General features: G+C 44.3%; 1 protein-coding gene across 1 annotated transcript in view; it reads left to right on the plus strand.

The window, feature by feature from the left end:
• Positions 1-1,445: 1,445 nt before the first annotated feature.
• The window catches only part of LOC120062852 (transmembrane protein 132D), a 62,269-nt gene continuing 41,848 nt past the window's right edge, over positions 1,446-21,866 (plus strand). The window contains exons 1-2 of the mRNA XM_039012922.1: positions 1,446-1,467; positions 4,334-5,219. Coding sequence (XP_038868850.1) covers positions 1,446-1,467; positions 4,334-5,219 — 908 coding nt within the window. The remainder of the gene's footprint in view (positions 1,468-4,333; positions 5,220-21,866) is intronic.

Genomic DNA, 21,866 nt, shown 5'->3' on the forward strand with positions numbered 1-21,866 from the left:
TGTTATTACTATTGCTTAATGCAAGTGCTTATTCCCTAAAGATAGACGCCCACTGTACAAATCTAACCTATTCACAGATATTTTCATTTGGAATCAACTAGAGAATTTGGAAAATAGATTTGATTAACAGCATATCATTTTGCGCTCGGTATATGGATTCAGTTGTGCATTGTTTTTCCTTTTGCATTTGAAGAGCAAAGCAGTTGATCCTTGTAAGAACGAAAACAACTATGTCAATGGAGACATTAGAGAAGTGCTTTTCTGTAGGCCAGAATAGATATTGTTTAGGTGGACAGGGAAAAAGAAAAGTGAAAGGTCTCAGTCTCCAAGTTGAGTGATTGGCGCAGCTCTGTGCTGAAACAGCTGGTGGAGGGATTTGGCATTGTGTTTATCAGCTGGATGCAATGCTTTCATCATGGGTAGTGAGGATGGATGTACAGTATAGGCACAGCATATACACTATATATACAGACGTATGTGGACACCACTTCAAATTAGTGGATTCGTCTATTTCAGCCACACCCGTTGCTGACAGGTGTATACTGTAAAATCGAGCACACAGCCATGCAATCTCCATAGACAAACATTGGCAGTAGAATGAAGTGCTCAGTGACTTTCAACGTGGCACCGTCATAGGATGCCACCTTTCCAATTTCTGCCCTGTTAGAGCTTCCCCGGTCAACTGTAAGTGCTGTTATTGTGAACTGGAAACGTCTAGGAGCAACAATGGCTCAGCCACGAAGTGGTAAGCCACACAAACTCACAGAACGGGACCGACGAGTGCAGAAGCGCGTAGAGCGTAAAGAATGTCTGTCCTCGGTTGGAACACTCACTACCGAGTTCCAAACTGCGTCTGGAAGCAACGTCAGCACAATAACTTTTCGTCGGGAGCTTCATGAAATGGGTTTCCATGGCTGAGTTGCCGCACACAAGCCTAAGATCACCATGCGCAATGCCAAGCGTTGGCTGGAGTGGTGTAAAGCTCATCGCCATTGGTTTCTGGAGCAGTAGAAATGTATTCTCTGGAGTGATGAATCACACTTCACCGTCTGGCAGTCTTACGGACGAATATGGGTTTGGTGGATGCCAGGAGAATGCTACCTGCTCGAATGCATAGTGCAAAATGTAAAGTTTGGTGGAGGAGGAATAATGGTCTGGACTGTTTTTCTTGGTTTGGGCCAGGCCCCTTAGTTCCAGTGAATGGAAATCTTAATGCCACCGCATACAATGACATTCTAGAAGATTCTGTGCTTCCAACTTTGTGGCAACAATTTGGAGAAGGCTCTTTCATGTTTCAAATGTTTTATTTAACTAGGCAAGTCAGTTAAGAACAAATTCTTATTTACAATGACGGCCTACCCTGGCCAAACCGTCATGACACTGGGCCAATTGTGCTCCACCCTATGGGAAGAAGAACAGTTGCAGCACATCTCCCTCCTGCAAAGATGCAGAAGCAGAAAAGGCCCAGTGAGTGCTTATTCACAGCGGTGGGAGATGTTGCCAGCTCTGGTATTAAACAGCACATCTGTCAGTAGCCACTGGTGGAGACAGCCCAAGCCCAGGCCCCAGACCCAGCCTTCTCCTACAGAAAAAGATTGAGACACATCTGTGTGAGAGAAGAAAATAAATCAATTTGTGTTTCTCTTTGGGTTGTCGCTACGTAGACATGGCTCCGTTATGTTTCCCTGACTTTGTAAAGCTTTCCAACGAGTCCACAGCCTCAGTACGATGGCTGCTCAGCGATAAAAGCAGGCGAAGGAGGGATGATGTCACACGCCACAGACCATGAGGGACAAGACCAAGTTAAATTTACGAAAAGCTCCAAGCCCTCCTTATCAGGATAAGGTAAGACCCAGATGCAGACCGTGTCAAAGTAACAATGTTTATTACAGCAACAGAAGCAAAGGTACAGGACGGCAGGCAGGCAGGCTCAGGGGCAGGCAGAGTGGTCAGGCTGGCGGGTTCAGGGTCAGGACAGGCAAGGGTCAAAAACCAGGAGGACGAGAAAAACTGGTGAAACAGATCAGGGCGTGACACTCCTCCTCCTCAGGAAAAAAGCCATCAACAATCCAGTGACAGATGTGCCATTCTCTTTTGTCATAATTTGACAAATGGAACTAAAACATGTGTCTCTACAGATGCAGATCATTATGTCTGTAATCTTAGTCAACTCTGTGGTAAGCACAAGTTTATGACAGTTATGGGATCAAGAATAGTTGTCAAGAGGGACATTGTTGATGATATCTACAAATAGTTGACTTGTCACTGGGGTATGTGATGCATGCATTGTGTATTCTTAGTTTGACATAGTTCATGATGAATAGAATCACATTACATTGCAGGGCTCATAGGCTAGTCTTTGGATGAGGTTGTCCTCTTGGCAGAACCGAATGTGCCCATTTTTCATGAACAAGCATCTGACTTTATTCTGCAATGCAAGCTATAGGCCTACCCTTAAGAGGATAATAGACTTGGTTTCATTATTTTTGAACAGACAGTTTATTAACTGGCAGTTTGTGAGATAATATCCGGTAATGAGCACATACCAGGCAGTTGGTGCTTTGCTCTCTCTCTCTCTCTCTCTCTCTCTCTCTCTCTCTCTCTCTCTCTCTCTCTCTCTCTCTCTCTCTCTCTCTCTCTCTCTCTCTCTCTCTCTCTCTCTCTCTCTCTCCCTCTCTCTCCCTCTCTCTCACACTCTCACTCACACACACCAAGTAGGCCAATTAGCCTCCCATTGACAGTGCAGCCTCAGGTCAGCTGCCATAATCTGTGTAATCTATCAAAATGGCCGCAAAATGAGAGTGGATGCTGGCCTGCGGACCCTCATGCTTTTAGGCCAGATCAAAGGGCTCTCATGCTGTTGTCTCTTTCGACATCCTCACGCTACTCCAAACACCCAAAATTACAATTCTGCCCTGTGTGGGAAACAAATGCAATAACATACAGAAAACAAAGGCAATAACTATACTGAACAAAAATATAAACACAACATGTAAAGTGTTGGTCCTGTGTTTCATGATCTGAAATAAAATATTGCCAAATTTGTTTACATTCCTGTTAGTGAACATTTCACCTTTGCCAAGATAACCCATCCACCTGACAGGTGTGGCATATCAAGAAGCTGATTAAACAGCATGCTCATTGCACAGGTGCACCTTGTGCTGGGAACAATAAAAGGCCACTCTAAAATGTGCCGTTTTGTCACACAATACAATGCCACAGGTGTCTCCAACGTCGTTTTAGAGAATTTGGCAGTACATCCAACCAGCCTCACATCCGCAGATCACTTGTAACCACGACAGCCCAGGACCCCTACATCCCGCTCCTATATCTATGGGATTGTTTGAGACCAGCCACCCGGACAGCAGATGAAACTGAGGAGTATTTCTGTCTGTAATAAAACCCATTCTGATTGGCTGGGCCGGGCTCCCAAGCAGGTGGGCCTATGCCTTCCCCGGCCCACCCATGGCTGCTCCCCTGCCCAGTCATGTGAAATACATAGATTCGGGCTTAATTTATTTATTTCAATTGACTAATTTCCTTATATGAACTGTAACTCAGTAAAATCGTTGAAGTTGTTGCATATTGCGTTTGTATTTTTGTTCAATATAATTTGTTCTGTTTTCATGTCATCAGATCATGTAGATGTTATTGCTTGCTACTTTGCCATTTTGTTTTACGTTAATGGTTTGAGCTGAAATCACATTGATAATGGGATTGACTTGATCTAGATGATGGATGATATAATGGCAATGGAGTCTGTTCTGATGCTGTCCCACCAGTGTGCCGGGCCACTGCATCACACAGTAATAACCTTAAGCTGCTCCTGCTATAATTTGTAATATAAAGGCCCTATTGTCTACTGTGTCATGGGAATTCGAAGATTAAGTAAAAGGTCAGTGCTAGCCCTTTCACTTTAATGAAGAGGTCACATCCAGTTGATCTGCTTGCCTCAAGTCTAGTTCCTGGACTTTTCTGGATGGTTTCTTTTTAGTATTTCCTGTTGAACCAATATTTTTATAGGATATTTTTGCATTAAAAAAATAATGATAAAGACCAGGAATTATTCCTGACCTCTTGATATAACCAAGAAACAATGGACCATGTTATAGAACTCCTGACCCTGATCATGAAGGGGTGTTAGATAGAGTTTAGAGAAGCAGGACAGTAGCCAGGAGGTTGTGAGTTCCAAGGCGTAGGCTATTAGGAGAGGCTAAGGGTCTAGTAACTCACTAGTCCATCCAAAATGATAAACATGAATTTCCTCTACATGTCTTCAAAACAACACTGTCTGTTAACCTGGGGTAATGTTTTGTCTCTTGCTTTCCCACAGAGTTGGACAGTCAGGAGATGTCAGACAACACCAAGAGCTCTCTGCCATTTCCCGTGTTCCTTCCAGTCAACTACCAGGTGCGAGATGCAGATTGCTTCTTCCTCAAGGAGACCGGTCAGGACATCATGAGGAACTCCAGCCTGCAGACACAGACACAGCCATTTGTCATCCTGAGAGCCAGCCGGCCGCCTGTTGTCAACGTCAGCTATGGGCCCCTGTCCAAAGAGCAGCCTGTCCCTCTAGACCTGATCCAGTCTGTGCAGCTGTTCCGGGCCCCGGGGGTATTCACCTATAACTGGAAGGTTCAGTTCTTTGTGCTGACCCCCCAGGTTTACTCCTCCATGCCCAAGGTGCGGGTGTTGTTCTATGTGGCTGGGAGGGACTGGGACAGGGGAGAAGAGGGGTTAAATGATGAGTTGCCCTGTGTGATGTTGTTTGCCTTCTGGCAGACCCAGGAGGTAAGGGGCTCCTGTGCCCTTGGAGGTCAGAGGGGCACCTGCATGGCTGAGCTGGAGCCTGTAGCCAACTGGTTTAGTCCCGCAGCAGAGAGCTCTAGCCGGGAGAAGCTGTACCTAACAGAGGGCAACACAGTAGAGCTTTACTACCAGGCCCGGCCCAGTGCCTACGGGAAGTGCAGGGAGTGGGATGGGGGCCGCTGGGGTAGCTCAGAGCAGCAGCAGCAGGCTGAGTACGTCCCTGTTACTCCAATGCAGAGAATCGGCAGTGTACGCCTCTTTCAGGTGCCCAAGGGAGCTGCATCTCTGTCTCAACTCAAGCTGGGAAAGGCCGTTGTCATTCAGACCTCCTCCAAACCCCTGAAGAAAGATATCGCCACTTTCAACATCCTCACGACCAGCTCCTCCTCCCCGAAGAACTTCACTCTGCGGTGAGTCTCATATGACATGATTGATGTTTTCACTCATACGTAACCTACTTTACTTTTTATTATGTCAAGTCACGTATTTGAAAACAATAAGTTATCTTAGAAATGCATAATTCCAAATGCAAATGCAACTATTTCCCTATGACATATAGGAAACAACTATAGTGAAGTGCTTATCAGACCAATAACTGTCCTGTAGCACACTGTGGTTATAATTGGTTAATAACAACTAACCCTATTTTCTGATGTATTACATAGTAGCCCAACTTATCTTCTAAATGTAGCCACACGTTCCCAAACTGTCCATTAGAAATAAGGGAATATTGGAGGAAATTAGATTTGATGTGGATTAAAGCATTTCTCAGAAAATATCATAGATGTTAGCAGTCTTACTGGGAATTGAGGCAGATTATTAATGTTAAATTGAAAAATACATGTCTTTGCTAGTGGAGAGTAATGATATTCAGAGCTATTTCAACTTCCCATGCAGTCATCAAGCGACTATTGCTTTTGCATTAACCTACTATATTCCAGTATTTTCATAATTCAGTTAATCATAACTAAGGTGAGTTTTCCTCTCTCTGCGCTTTTTCTAGGCCCAATGGCTATTTCCTCGTCTCCTCACTCACTCTGGCTTTTATCAGGTTCGGGCTCATTTAACTTCTGTAATGTCGGACCAGGCCTGTGCTCGGGGTTCAGTTCACCGGGCTTGTGTCTGACCGGGATCAAATGTTAAGTTCTGATGAGAACTGAGAACGGCAGTGTCAATTATGCGTGTGCTTTGAATTCATGGTGACTTTGTGTGAAGTAAATACGCTAGGCCAACGGCTTCCATGAGACAACCTGTTTGGATAAAGTGCTATTTTATTTTTGGCAAATTTTCTGCTGCACATGTTGTGTATTTTGTGGAATTGCATTAGTGCGACATTGGGGGGAAATGTTGTAATTTTCCGGTAATATTACACCAACGGTAATATTTTCTATATACAAATGTATATACAGTACCGGTCAAAAGTTTGGACACACCTACTCATTCTGGGATTTTTCTTAATTTTTACTATTTTCTACATTGTAGAATAATAGTGAAGACATCAAAACTATGAAACAACACATATGGAATCATGTAGTAACCAAGAAAGTGTTAAACAAATCAAAATATATTTTATATTTGAGATTCTTCAAAGTAGCCACTCTTTCCCTTGATGACAGCTTTGCACACACTTGGCATTCTCTTAACCAGCTTCATGAGGTAGTCACCTGGAATGCATTTTCAATTAACAGATGTGTTAATTAAAAGTGTTAGTTAAAAGTTAATTTGTGGAACTTCTTTCCTCCTTAATGCATTTTTAGCCATTCAGTAAGGGTGGTAATACAGAAGCTAGCCCTATTTGGTAAAAGACCAAGTCCATATGTGAAAATTTGAAATGGTGTTTTTTTTTTTACATTGGATAAAAGCAGAGACACAGAGCGACAAAATGGTATATCATACACTGCATTTGAGGAACATTGGGAAAGTAATTCTTCTTTGAAAGTTGATAAACTTGTAACTTCACTTTTGAGAAAATGGCCTTTGAATGTTTTAGTACAGTACCTACTGAAGAGCTCTTCTTTGTCTACACCCATTCAGCATCGTTCACACCCTCTTAAGCTTTAGTCCCACCCATCTCTTCAAGGGTTGATCTGAGCGTTCTGTCCTATCAACAACAGCCAAGCACTCAAGCTAACTGGCTAACGTGAGAGAACAGTTCACTGACCATTTTACTCGCCCAGGCAGAGCTGGTTAGGTTGTTTATATGTTATCCAGAGTGTTGATAACTGCAACTGTGCTGCTGGCAACAATTTAAGCTTTTTTGGCAATGTTTACCGACACCGGCCATATTCAACAGGTGTTGAGCATTCGTAAATTTGCCATTTATTCTGCACTCTGGCACACTCAGACGAGTGCTCTGAAATCGGAGTAATCAAATCAAATTTTACAGTGAAATGCTTACTCACGAGCCCCTAACCAACAATGCAGTAAAAAAAAAAATACAGATAAGAATAAGAAATAAAAAGTAACAAGTAATTAAAGAGCAGCAGTAAAATAACAATAGCAAGACTATATACAGGGGGGTAGCGGTACAGAGTCAATGTGTGGGGGCACCGGTTAGATAATATGAACATGTAGGTACAGTTATTAAAGTGACTATGCATAGATGATAACAACAGAGAGTAGCAGCGACGTAAAAGGGGGGAGCGATGCAAATAGTCTGGGTAGCCATTTGATTAGGTGTTCAAGAGTCTTATGACTTGGGGGAAGAAGCTGTTTAGAAACCTCTTCGACTTAAACTTGGCACTCCGGTACCGCTTGCCGTGCGGTAGCAGAGAGCACAGTCTATGACTAGGGTGGATGGAGATTTGACAATTTTTAGGGCCTTCCTCTGACACCACCTGGTATAGAGGTCCTGGGTGGCAGGAAGCTTGGCCCCAGTGATGTACTGGGCCGTTCGTTCTCACTACCCTCTGTAGTGCCTTGCGGTCGGAGGCCGAGCAGTTGCCATACCAGGCAGTGATACAACCAGTCAAGATGCTCTCGATGGTGCAGCTAAAAAACCTTTTAAGGATCTGAGGACCCATGCCAAATCTTTTCAGTCTCCTGAGGGGAATAGGTTTTGTCGTGCCCTCTTCACGACTGTCTTGATGTGCTTGGACCATGTTAGTTTGTTGGTGATGTGGACACGAGTAACTTGAAGCTCTCAACCAGCCCCGTCTGGGGCTGCAGTGGGGCATGCTCGGTCCTCCTTTTCCTGTAGTCCACAATCATCTCCTTTGTCTTGATCATGTTGAGGGAGAGGTTGTTGTCCTTGCACCACACGGTCAGGTCTCTGACCTCCCTATAGGCTCTCTCATCATTGTCGGTGATCAGGCCTACCACTGTTGTGTCATCAGCAAACTTAATGATGGTGTTGGAGTTGTGCCTGGTCTTGCAGTCATGAGTAAACAGGGAGTACAGGAGGGGACTGAGCACGCACCTCTGAGGGGCCCACGTGTTGAGGATCAGCGTGGCGGATGTGTTGTTACCTACCCTTACCACCTGAGGGCGGCCGTCAGGAAGTCCAGGATCCAGTTGCAGAGGGAGATGTTTAGTCCCAGGGTCCTTAGCTTAGTAATGAGCTTTAAGGGCACTATGGTGTTGATCGCTGAGCTGTAGTCAATTAATAGCATTCTCACATAGGTGTTCATTTTGCCCAGGTGGGAAAGGGCAGTGTGGAGTGCAATAGAGATTGCATAATCTGTGGATCTGTTTGTATGCAAATTGGAGTGGGTCTAGGGTTTCTGGGATAATGCCGTTAATGTGAGCCATGACCAGCCTTTCAAAGCATTTCATGGCTACAGACGTGAGTGCTACAGGTCGGTAGTCATTTAGGCAGGTTACATTAGTTTTCTAGGGCACAGGGATTATGGTGGTCTGCTTGAAACATGTTGATATTACAGACTCAGACAGGGAGAGGTTGAAAATGTCAGTGAAGACACTTGCCAGTCGGTCAGTGCATGCTCGGAGTACACGTCCTGGTAATCTGTCTGGCCCAGCAGCCTTGTGAATGTTGACCTGTTTAAAGGTCTTACTCACATCGGCTGAGGAGAGCGTGATCACACAGTCGTCCAGAGCAGCTGGCGCTGTCATGCATGTTTCAGTGTTATTTGCCTCGAAGCGAGCATAAAAGTAGTTTAGCTCGTCTTGTACGCTCGTGTCACTGGGCAGCTCTCGGCTTTGCTTCCCTTTGTAGTAGAGATCGACCGATTTATGATTTTTCAACGCCGATACCGATTATTGGAAGACCAAAAAAAGCCGGTTATCGATTAATCGGACGATTTTTATATTCATATTTGTAATAATGACAATTACAACAATACTGAATGAACAATGAACACTTTTATTTTAACTTAATATAATACATCAATAAAATCTATTTAGTATGTTAAATTTGGTTTAAATTATGCAAAAACAAAGTGTTGGAAAAGAAAGTAAAAGTGCAATATGTGCCATGTAAAAAGCTAACGTTTAAGTTCCTTGCTCAGAACATGAGAACATATGAAAGCTGGTGGTTCTTTTTAACACGAGTCTTCAATATTCCCAGGTAAGAAGTTTTAGGTTGTAGTTATTATGGAACTATTTCTCTCTATACCATTTGTATTTTATGTACCTTTGACTGACTATTGGATGTTCTTATAGGTACTTAAGTATTGCCAGCCTAATCTCGGGAGTTGATAGGCTTGAAGTCATAAACAGCACAATGCTTGAAGCATTGCGAAGAGCTGCTGGCAAACGCAGGAAAGTGCTCTTTGAATGAATGCTTACGAGCCTGCTGCTGCCTACCACCGCTCAGTCAGGCTGCTCTATCAAATCATAGACTTAATTATAATATAATAACAAACTGAAATACTAGCCTTAGGTCATTAATATGATCAAATCCGGAAACTATAATTTCGAAAACAAAACGTTTATTCCTTCACTGAAATACGGAACCGTTACGTATTTTATCTAACGGTGGCATCCATAAGTCTAAATATTGCTGTTACATTGCACAACCTTAAATGTTATGTCATAATTATGTACAATTCTGGCAAATGAGTTCGCATCGAGCCAGGCTGCCCAAACTGTTGCATACACCCTGACTCTGCGTGCAATGAACGCAAGAGAAGTGACACAATATTGCCTGCTAACATTAATTTATTTTAACTAAATATACAGGTTTAAAAAAATATATACTTCTGTGTATTGATTTTAAGAAAGGCATTGATGTTTATGGTTAGGTACATTCGTGCAACGATTGTGCTTTTTTCCGCAAATGCGCTTTTGTTAAATCATCCCCCGTTTGGCGATGTTGGCTGTCTTTGTTAGGATGAAATGGTCTTCACACAGTTCCCAACGAGCCAGGTGGCCCAAACTGCTGCATATACCCTGACTCTGTTGCACAGAACGCAAGAGAAGTGACACAATTTCCCTAGGTAATAGAAATTCATGTTAGCAGGCAATATTAACTAAATATGCAGGTTTAAAAATATATACTTGTGTATTGATTTTAAGAAAGGCGTTGATGTTTATGGTTAGGTACACATTGGTGCAACAACAGTGCTTTTTTCACGAATGCGCTTGTTAAATCACCCATTTGGCAAAGTAGGCTGTGATTCAATGATAAATTAACAGGCACCGCATCGATTATTTGCAACGCAGGACAAGCTAGATAAACTAGTAATATCATCAACAATGGGTAGTTAGCTAGTGATTATGTTAAGATTGATTGTTTTTTATAAGATACGTTTAATGCTAACTAGCACCTTACCTTGGCTCCTTGCTGCACTCGCATAACAGGTAGTCAGCCTGCCACGCAGTCTCCTCGTGGAGTGCAATGTAATCGGCCATAATCGGTGTCCAAAAATGCCGATTACCGATTGTTATGAAAACTTGAAATCGGCCCTAATTAATCAGCCATTCTGATTAATCGGTCGACCTTTACTTTGTAGTCTGTAATGGTTTGCAAGCCCTGCCATATCCGATGAGCGTCAGAGCCGGTGTAGTACGATTCGATCTTAGTCCTGTATTGATGCTTGCCTGTTTGATGGTTCGTCGGAGGGCATAGCGGGATTTCTTATACGCTTCCAGGTTAGAGTCCCGCTCCTTGAAAGTGGCATCTCTAGCTTTTAGCTCAGTGCGTATGTTGCCTGTTATCCATGGCTTCTGGTTGGGGTATGTACGTACGGTCACTGTGGGGACAACGTCATCGATGCACTTATTGATGAAGCCAATGACTGATGTGGTGTACTCCTCAATGCCATCGGAAGAATCCCGGAACATATTCCAGTCTGTGCTAGCAAAACAGCCCTGTAACACACACACACACACACACACACACACACACACACACACACACACACACACACACACACACACACACACACACACACACACACACAGACACACACACACACACACACACACACACACACACACACACACACACACACACACACACACACACACACACACACACACACACACACACACACACACAAGTGAACCACGGTACACACACACCCGGTATGCACTGGAAACATACAATAGAGTTCCAATTTGAGGCTTCATCTGACCACTTTTTTATTGACCGAATCACTGGTGCTTCCTGCTTTAAATTTAGCTTGTAAGCAGGAATCAGGATAGAATTATGGTCAGACTTGCCAAATGGAGGGTGAGAGCGAGCTTTATACGCATCTCTGTGTGTGGAGTAAAGGTGGTCTAGAGTTTTTTTCCCTCTTGTTGCACATTTAACATGCTGATAGAAATTCGGTAAATCTGATTTCAGTTTCCCTGCATTAAAGACACCGGCCGCTAGGAGCGCCGCTTTAGGATGAGCGTTTTCCTGTTTGCTTATGGCGTAATACAGCTCATTGAGTGTGGTTTTAGTGCCTACCTCGCTCTGTGGTGGTATGTAGACAGCTACAAAAAATACAGATAAACTCTCTTGGTAGATAATGTGGCCTACAGCTTATCATGAGACACTCTTCGTCAGGCGAGCAAAACTTTGAGACTTCCTTAGGTATTGTGCACCAGCTGTTGTTTACATAAATGCATAGGCCACAGCCCCGTGTCTTACCAGAGGCTGCTGTTCTGTCTTGCAGATAGAGTGTATAACCCGCCAGCTGTACCGTATGTTCTTAATGTCGTCGTTCAGCCATGACTCAGTGAAATATAACATATTACAGTTTTTAATGTTCCGTTGGTAGGATATACGTGCTTTCAGTTTGTCCAATTTCTTTTCCAGCGATTCAACGTTAGCTAGCAGAACAGAGGGTAAGGGCAGATTAGCCACTCGTCGCCTGATCCTTGCAAGGCACCCTGATCTTTTGCCTCAAAATTTCCGTTTCCTTCTCCAGCGAATCACGGGGATCGGGCCTGGTCGGGTGTCTGCAGTATATCCCTCGCGTTTGACTCATTGAAGAAGAACTCCTCATCCAATTTGAGGTGAATAATCCCAGTTCTGATGTCCAGAAGCTCTTTTCGGTCATAAGAGACGGTAGCAGCAACATTATGTACAAAACAAGTTATGAACAACGCAAAAAAAACAAAAAAGTAGCATGGTTGGTTGAGAGCCAATAAGACGGCAGCCCGTCATAAGGTTATGGTTAAGGTTATGAGTTAGGTTCAAGGGTTAATGTTAGGGTTATGTAAGGGTTAGCTAACATGCTAAGTAGGTGCAAAGTAGCTAAAAAGTAGTAAGTAGTTGCAAAGTTCCTGAAATGCTAAAGTTGTCTGTGATGAGATTTGAACACACAACCTTTGGGTACCAGACGTTCATGTTATATACCTATCCATTCACCCCAACCACCCTCCTTTTATTTTTGCCTTAAGTAACCTTCTATCTTATGTAACAATACCAAACGTAACATATCATACTAATTTGAGTGTCCTAGATTTATGTTTACTATTTTATGTCAAGTCTATTAGACCAGTCTATTATACCAGATCTGACTTATTTGTTTATGTTCAAAATCTATTTTTGACCAATCCACAAACCAAACCAAAGATAGATAAACTAAGATATCCAATCATATCAAACCAGAAAACATCCTCTTGGAAGGAGGTCACATCAATGTGTGATGACCTTAGGGGGTTGGCTGGGTAGGACAATTGCATACAATGTCATCAGAGTTCACTCTGAACAACTACAAGTAAGCACAGAGTTCATATATCCATATAGATAGCGTCAGAGTTCTATTCAGAGGACAAGTTTTAGATAAATACCAAACGTGGCGGCAATAGTGTTATTCTATCACACATTTAATAGTCAGTCCTCTGCATACTGTAGAGAGATAGATACATGTTGACCCCTTGATGGGGGAAGGGCTGACTGGTCCTTGGGTATTGTCTTGGGCCATTTGCCATGCTGCCGGGGGTGACACATCAAGAGCACATCAATTAGGGCTGAGCCAACAGGAGTATAGGGATGTTAAAGGGTGTGTGTGTGTGTGTGTGTGTGTGTGTGTGTGTGTGTGTGTGTGTGTGTGTGTGTGTGTGTGTGTGTGTGTGTGTGTGTGTGTGTGTGTGTGTGTGTGTGTGTGTGTGTGTGTGTGTGTGTGTGTGTGTGTGTGTGTGTGTGTGTGTGTGTCAGTCACCAGAACTCAACTTAATTGAACACTTATGGGAGATTCTAGAGCGGCGCCTGAGACCGCTTTTTCCACCTCCATCAACAAAACACCAAATTATGGAATTTCTTGTGTAAGAATAGTGTCACATTCCTCCAACAGAGTTCCAGACACTTTTAGAATCTATGCCAAGGAGCATTGAAGCTGTTCTTGCAGCTCGTCATGGCCCAATGCCCTATTAAGAAACTTTATGTTGGTGTTTCCTTTGCCTTCAACATAGACAGGTGGAGATTTATGTTGTCTTGCTTAGAGATAATACTTGTTCTACTGCTACTATATTTCCTCCAAACTACTGTATGTGTGAGAGTCCTGTCTGGGGTTCCAGAATCCATTTTCTCTATATGCCGCAATTATTTATTTGGCTTGCATGTATTCTGTTATCCATTTGATGGTATCAGGAAGAAATGAATATCAAATTGCCTATCGTTTTTATGACATGCTGTACATCTCTTACCTATAGATCTTATTCCCCCTGAAGTTGAAAGGTAAACTCTGCAAACACAGGTGCCACAGTCACAAGGGCTGTGTCTATTCTGTAGGTGGGATTCAATAGGCTAAAAAGGGGATGACCCAAAAAGCAGGACAACCGGAATGCATTATTCAGCATATCCTTTGTTCAGCCATTCGTATACCCAAATGGGAATGGTACCTGGAGGAGACCAATATTAAGTCAGTCAGTGGTGAGCGTTGCATGGATGCACCTCACCTCCTTTTTTGAGAATATCAAATGAAGTGGCGATGGAAGGTCTAGCTGAAGGAGCTGGTCTCTCCCTCAACCTCAATAGGTCCATCTGCGCTTACAGTGCTGCTATTCCCAGAGCACACTGGCAGGCACATGCACTGTTCTGATTTAATGCTTTAGCTGGGATTTCTCACCGTCAACAGGCCATACAGTAGCTTCTCATCCCATAGTGTTTGCTGTGTGTCTTAGTAATGTAAATGTTTTCATGTTTTCAAGGTATTTCGATAAAGTACTAGAATATGTAGCAACTTATTTGAATGAGATTGATTTAAATCAAGTTGGCAGCAGTCTCTCTCTTCCTGTTCCACTCCCCTGTGTTGGAATCTATGTTTACTTAAGCAGTGGGGCTGAAAATAAGCCTTTTCCCTTGGCTCTCTTCATCTGTCACCCCAGTGCCCATGTATCTTAATCACTGTTGCTTTAAATCCATTTGAAATTGCCTCTCACTCACAGTCTCCTCAGTCGCTCTGCCTCATGGGGTCAATGGCCACATAATAACAACAAGGAGAGCAAAGGAAGAGGTTTGATGGCAGGATCTCCTCTCCTCAAGAAGTCTTATTACCTTGCCTCTCGTAAACAGAGGAGTACATCTGTGTGTATGTTCAGTATCTGTGTACTGTTCACCTCCCTGCCCACACACACAGCCGGTGTTCTAGCCCTGCTCTTCACCACCATGCGGCCAGTTAATTAAGGGGTCCTGTGTGTCTCTTCTGGTCTGGGCCTCAGCAGCTGTCTGGCTGTTTTATCACTGTTCAAGTGTACCATTAAGTCAGGCTTAACACTTAGTCGTCAACATAATGAGCCCAGTGGTGGTGATCGCTAGTGACCAGGGGACCAGAGATCCAGTCAGAGTGTGATAACATGGTCAAACCACACCTGATAGTTTCATTAGCTTTCCATTAGATTGTTTTTGCAGGTTTCATTCTCTATTACAGATGTATTACTGCTCATATTGACAATGTAGTGCCATCACCTCCGTATGCTGCATGGTAAATTACATGAGGGGGAATCAGATTGCTGTAGAAAATGTGTTTAGTCTGTGCACCATTAGCTGGCTAGTGTACAGATTGAGTTAGCAAAACCCCAGATCACAGCCTCAGTTTTTAGGCAACGATTAAATTATTAAATCGTGATGATGATATCTGATCAAACACCATTTGTAGTTAATTCAATTCTCTCTGATAACATTTGTTTTAATCACAGACAGTATCATGAATAAAACCAATAAGCTTTGCTATGCGCCGGATACTGTGTCAGTGGGCTACTGCCAAGAAGTCTGATCATTCATCCGTGTGACAAACACAACTTTTTCATCCCATTTGATGTGTTTTTAGTCCTGTCCTGCAAACAATGAGTTGTAAGGATGTCCCTGGAACGTCACCAAATGGTGACCTGAAGTCATCAGGACGTTATGTCATGGTCCCCTGGAGGTTTTGTCTAGTTCCCGGTTGTTCCCGGGGATGTCCCCAAGGACGTTTTTAGGACTTTCTTGGGATGTTGTGTCATGCTGCACTGGAGGTTTTTGTCTAATTCCGGTTTGTCACGGGGACGTCACCTGATGGTCGCAAAAAAGGGACGTGCACCCTAGTTTCATTACACATCATCCCTTTTTACTGTTGCTAAGTCCATCAAGGCACTGATAGGTGAACCACTGATCCAATCACAGCTCTTTGTGTTTTGGTAATGCTAGGGACATCCACACACACAAACAGTGCTTTCAAGTTAAATAAAAAAGTCTGTGCTAGCAAAACAGTCCTATAGTCAGTTGTACTTCCTGCTTTACTTTTTGCTTGTACGCCGGAATCAGTAGGATAGAATTATGGTCAGATTTGCCAAATGGAGGGCGAGGTAGAGCTTTGTATGCGTCTTTGTGTGTGGAGTAAAGGTGGTCTAGAGTTTTTTTTTTCCTCTGGTTGTACATGCTGGTAGAAATGAGGTAAAACGTATTTAAGTTTGCCAGCATTAAAGTCCCCGGCCATTAGGGGTGTCGCTTCTGGATGAGCATTTCTTGTTTGCTTATGACCTTATACAGCTTGTTGAGTCCGGTCTCAGTGGTAAATAGACTGCTACGAAAAATATAGATAAACTCTCTTGGTAAATAGTGTGGTCTACAGTTTATCATGAGGTACTCTACCTCAGGCGAGAAGTACCTCAAGAATTCCTTAATAGTAGACATTGCGTACCAGCTGTTATTGACAAATAGACACACACCACCACCCCTCGTCTTACCGGACGTAGCTGTTCTGTCCTGCCGATGCATGGAAACATACAGTTGGCTGGGTTTATCTGTGTCATCGTTCAGCCACGACTCGGTGAAACATAAGATATTACAGTTTTTAATGTCTCGTTGGTAGGATAGTCCGTGACTCCTGGGAAGGGCAGCGTCTGTCTACCAGGAGATTTGTCACACAATCGGCATATTCAGGGGGAATGTGCACGGTGGAGACCTGGTCTGGACTTTCCACCGAGCACTCCCGCGACCACCCCGTGAGAGCCCTCTGTGGCCAAGAAACAGTGGGGTCATGACAAACTAACCAGGGTAGGCCTAGCACCACGGGAAACGCAGGAGAGTCAATAAGGAAGAGACTAATTCTCTCCTTGTGCACCTCCTGCTTCACCATGCCCAGAGGAGCGGTGGCCTCCCTAATCAAACCTGACCCTAATGGTCGACTATCTAAGGCGTGAACGGGGAAGGGCACAGCCACGGGAAAAATGGGGATCCTTAAACTATGGGCGAACGATCTATCTATAAAGTTCCCAGCCGCGCCTGAATCGACTAGTGCCTTATGCTGGAAATGCGGGGAAAACTCAGAAAAAGTGACAGACAAACATATGAGCAACAGAGGGCTCTGGGTACCCTGCCTGCTGCCTCGATCCCCAGAGGAACCTACCCGGCACCGACCGGCATTGTAACCTCTGCGGCCACAGATGGTGCATGAGCTGGAACCCTCTCCAGTCTCCCTGTGCACCGCCCCTCCCAGCTCCATAGGTATCGGAGAGGGGGTGCGGGGGCATGGAGCCACCAGACCCCGATCTGAACGTCCGCGGGTAGCCAGCAGGTTGTCCAGCTGGATGGACAGGTCCACCAGCTGGTCAAACGTGAGGGTGGTGTCTCTGCAGGCCAACTCCCGACGGACGTCCTCACGCAGACTGCAGCGTTAATGGTCGTTCAGGGCCCTGTCGTTCCATCCCGCGCCGGCAGCCAGGGTCCTAAACTCCAGGGCGCTCCTCGTCTCCTGCCTCAGATGGAAGAGGCGCTCACCCGCCACTCTACCCTCGAGCGGGTGGTCGAAGACTGCCCGGAAACAGCGGGTGAACTCCTCAAATTGGTCCCATGCCGCATCTCCCTTTCTCCACGCGGCGTTGGCCCACTCCAGGGCTTTCCCGGTGAGGCACGAGACGAGGGCGGACACCCTCTCACGGCCCGACGGAGCCGGGTGGATGGTGGCCAGGTATAGGTCCAGTTGTAAAAGGAACCCCTGGCAGTTCGCAGCCTTCCCGTCGTATTCCTGGGGCAGGGAGAGACGAATCCCACTGGGACCAGGAGGAAGAGGGGCACTCAGGGGAGACCCCGGTTGTGCAGGTGGAGGCGCTGGAAGAACTCCCTGTCTCTCCCAACGGTCCATTGTCTGGACAACGCGGTCCATGGCGGTGCCAAGATGTTGGAGCATTGCTGCGGGCTCCCGGACGCGCTCCCCCACCCCTATACCCGGGGTACCTGCTCCTGCTGACTCCATAGTTTTGGTCCGTAATTCTGTAATGCAATGCTACTGGCGGCAGAGAAGTCAGGCGCAGGAGAGCGGAAACTGATTTACAACGGTTGTGTTTAATAACCATAAACCACCGTCAACAGAACAATACAATAAATGGGTCAAACAAAACCCGGTAAATACCAGCATACCGTGCACAAGCACTACAACAAACAATTACGGACAAGGACATGGGGGGGAACAGAGGGTTAAATACACAACATGTAATTGATGGAATTGGAACCAGCTGTGATGGAAGAAGACAAAACCAATGGAAAATGAAAAGTGGATTGGCGATGGCTAGAAGGTCGGTGACGTCGACCGCCGAGCGCCGCCTGAACAAGGAGAGGGACCAACTTCGGCGGAAGTCGTGACAGGGGGACTCGTCTAGATAAATCAATCAATGTCAGATTTTTGTTTTCACTGAATCTCCATTTGGATATTTGGTAAAAATTAGGCTGGGGAAATGTTAGCTAAGTTGAGGTGAGTGCTAATGACAATTTTTATTTTAGTTTGCTTATATATTAGCTGATAAGAACATTTTGCTAGTATGTTATACAAGTGGAGTTTTCTCTTCAGGCTGTCCTACTCCCGACCGAAAACCTGTGACTTGGCTGATAATCAATCAATGTGATTTTGTTTCACTGAATCTCTGTCTGTATATTTGTTTAATTGATCTCTAGCTGGACAAGTGGAAGTGGTAGCTCATTTATTCATTTGCTCATCTATCACTGATCAGAAACATTTAGCATGCAATAATTGAGCCTAAATCAAGTGTATTCTTTGTTCTATTGACTCATGTAGTAGCTTTATATAGACTTATATAGAGCCTAGGCTATTTTCATAATGTCCCAATCCCACTGAAACTCCAAATCCTGTCTCACGAAAATTCCTAACTTTATTATGTAATCTATTGGTTGCATTATCAAAGCACATCTCACCTATGCATGCAGAAATACCGCTATAAAATATACCCCACTTCTCTGCGCTGTCTCGTATTGCTGCCCATATGAGAGCTTTGGTAGAGAATGTGTGATCAATTATCAGGTATGAAGGTAAGACCCAGATACAGACCACGTCGAATTAACAATAGTTGAATATCTCAACAGGGGCAGGCGATAGACAGGTCCATGCAGGCAGGGTTCAGCAAACCAGAGGTGGGCCAACGGTACCGGACAGCAGGCAGGCTCAGGGTCAGGGTAAGGCAGAGGTCGGTAATCCAGAGAGGGGGCAAAGTTACAGGTCGGCAGGCAGGCAGGCTCAGGGGCAGGCAGAGTGGTCAGGCAGGCAGGCTCGGAGTCAGGACTGGCAAAGGTCAAAACCAGAAGGGAGAGAGACTGGAAAAAGCAAGAGATGAGACACAAACACGCTGGTTGACTCGAACAAACAAGATGAACTGGCAACAGACAAACAGAGAACCCAGGTATAAATTCACAGGGGATAATGGGGAAGAGGGGCGACACCTGGAGGGGGGTGGAGACAATCCCAAAGACAGGTGACGTCAACAAAAGATATGAGAGTAGATATATGGACATGTTTTTTTATACAGGGTTGGCCCAGTTAAGATACCTTGACATTTAAACAATTTCCTCTCTTCAACTCCCCATTATTCATGAGCTGATCTGCTATCTGTATAATCTGTCACTCAATTTTGCCAAATAGGTGATACAGTGTATTCGGCAAGTATTCAGACCCCTAGACTTTTTCCACATTTTCATACGTCAGTCTTACTCTAAAATGGATAAAATAATATTTTTCCTCATCAATCTCTACATGCAATACCACATAATGACAAAGCGAAAACAGAAATACCTTATTTACATAAGTATTCAGACCCTTCACTATGAGACTCAAAATTGAGCTCAGGTGCATCCTGTTTAGATTGACCATCCTTGATGTTTCTACAACTTGACTGGAGTCCACCTGTGGTAAATTCAATTGATTGGACATGATTTGGAAAGGCATACACCTGTCTATATAAGGTCCCACGGTTGACAGTGCATGTCAGAGCAAAAACCAAGCCATGAGGTCAAATTAATTGTCCGTAGAGCTCCGATACAGAATTGTGTCGAGGCACAGATCTGGAGAAGGGTACCAAAAATGTCTGCAGCATTGAAGGTCCTCCATTATTCTTAAATGGAAGAAGTTTGGAACCCCCAAGACTCTTCCTAGAGCTGGCCGCCCAGCCAAACGGAGCAATCTGCGGAGAAGGGCCTTGGTCAGGGAGGTGACCAAGAACCCGATGGTCACTATGACCGAGCTCCAGAATTCCTCTGTGGAGATGGAAGAACCTTCCAGAAGACCAACAATATCTGCAGCACTCCACCAATCAGGCCTTTTATGGTAGAGTGGCCAGACAGAAGCCACTCCTCAGTAAAAGGCACAAGACAGCCCACTTGGAGTTTGCCAAAAGGCACCTAAAGGACTCTCAGACCATGAGAAACAAGATTCTCTGGTCTGATGAAAAAAAGATTGTACTCTTTGACCTGAATGCCAAGTGTCACGTCTGGAGGAAACCAGGCACCATCCCTATGATGAAGCGTGGTGGTGGCAGTATGCTGTGGGGATGTTTTTCAGTGGCAGGGACTGAGAGACTTCAGGATCAGGATCGAGGGATAGATGAACGGAGCAAAGTACTGAGAGATCCTTGATGAAAACCTGCTCCAGATTTCTCAGGACCTCAGACTGGGGCAAAGACTCACATTTCAACCGGACAACGACCCTAAGCACACAGCCAAGACAATACAGAACTTGAATACAAGTCTTGGAATGTCATTGAGTGGCCCAGCCAGTGCCCGGACTTGAAACCGATCTCTGAAAATAGCTGTGTAGCAATGCTCCCCATCCAACCTGACCGAGCTTGAGAGGATCTGCAGAGAAGAATGAAGAAACTCCCCCAAATTCAGGTGTGCCAAGCTTGTAGAGTCATACCAAAGAAGACTCAAGGATTTAATCGCTGCCAATGGTGCTTCAACAAAGTACTGAGTAAAGGGTCAGAATACTTATGTAAATGTGATATTTCGTTTTTTATTTTGAATTAGCAGACATTTAAAATCCTTTTTTTGCTATGTCATTATGGCGTATTGTGTTTAGATTGATGAGGAAAAAACGATGTAATCAATTTTAGAATAAGGCTGTAACGTAACAAAATGTGGAAAAAGTCAAACGGTCTGAATACTTACCAAATGCACTGTATTCTGTCATTCTTTGGAGGTTATCTAGCAAGCTTTGCAACTTTGGTCACTTGACTTTTGTTTGACTGCTGTTACAATGTTAGTATGATTCAACAGCGCTATAGCCTACTCAAGGTTTGCTCTGTGCGTCCTGAGCGCGCTCTGTTTCGAGATAACCTAGACCTACTGATGAAATGTGCTGAATTAATTGAGGAACATAATAACGCTCAGAATTTATGAACGGCCTGTTTTGCAATTCACAGCAATGTCATTGGCGATAAAAGTTACTCTGAGTTTGAGTTTATTTTTATTTTTACAGGGACAGTGCACATTAATCAACGTAAAAGTGACGGTTTTAGCCAGCCGGCTAATTTTCAACCGCAGTCCGCAACCGCAGGTTATTAAAAACAATTACAATACAGATACTTAATGAGCAGTGAGGACACGCAGAGCAACATAGGACAAGCAAGACATAGCATTCAGACAGAGCAACATAGCACAAAAAGCAACAAGACAAAATCCATAAAAGCAACAAAGTGTTTCCACACCTCACAAGCTACAGACAACAGACAACATGGAAAGCGGCAATACACAGCTAGGGATTATGTTCACAAATCTGATTGACCTTTAGCCATGTCTTCATGTGAAAGTGTGATAGCTGGTGCAGTTATGTGTGTCTGATGGCAGTGTATTCCAGACATGGGAAGCTCTCACAGAGAAAGCAGATTTACTAAAGGTGCTTTTCCTTAAGGGAACTATACAGTCACCTCTCATGGCAGACCTTGTGGATCTGCTGCCATATGTT

The sequence above is a fragment of the Salvelinus namaycush genome, chromosome 18 (genome assembly GCF_016432855.1).
Source record: "Salvelinus namaycush isolate Seneca chromosome 18, SaNama_1.0, whole genome shotgun sequence".
NCBI classification, from domain to species: domain Eukaryota; kingdom Metazoa; phylum Chordata; class Actinopteri; order Salmoniformes; family Salmonidae; genus Salvelinus; species Salvelinus namaycush.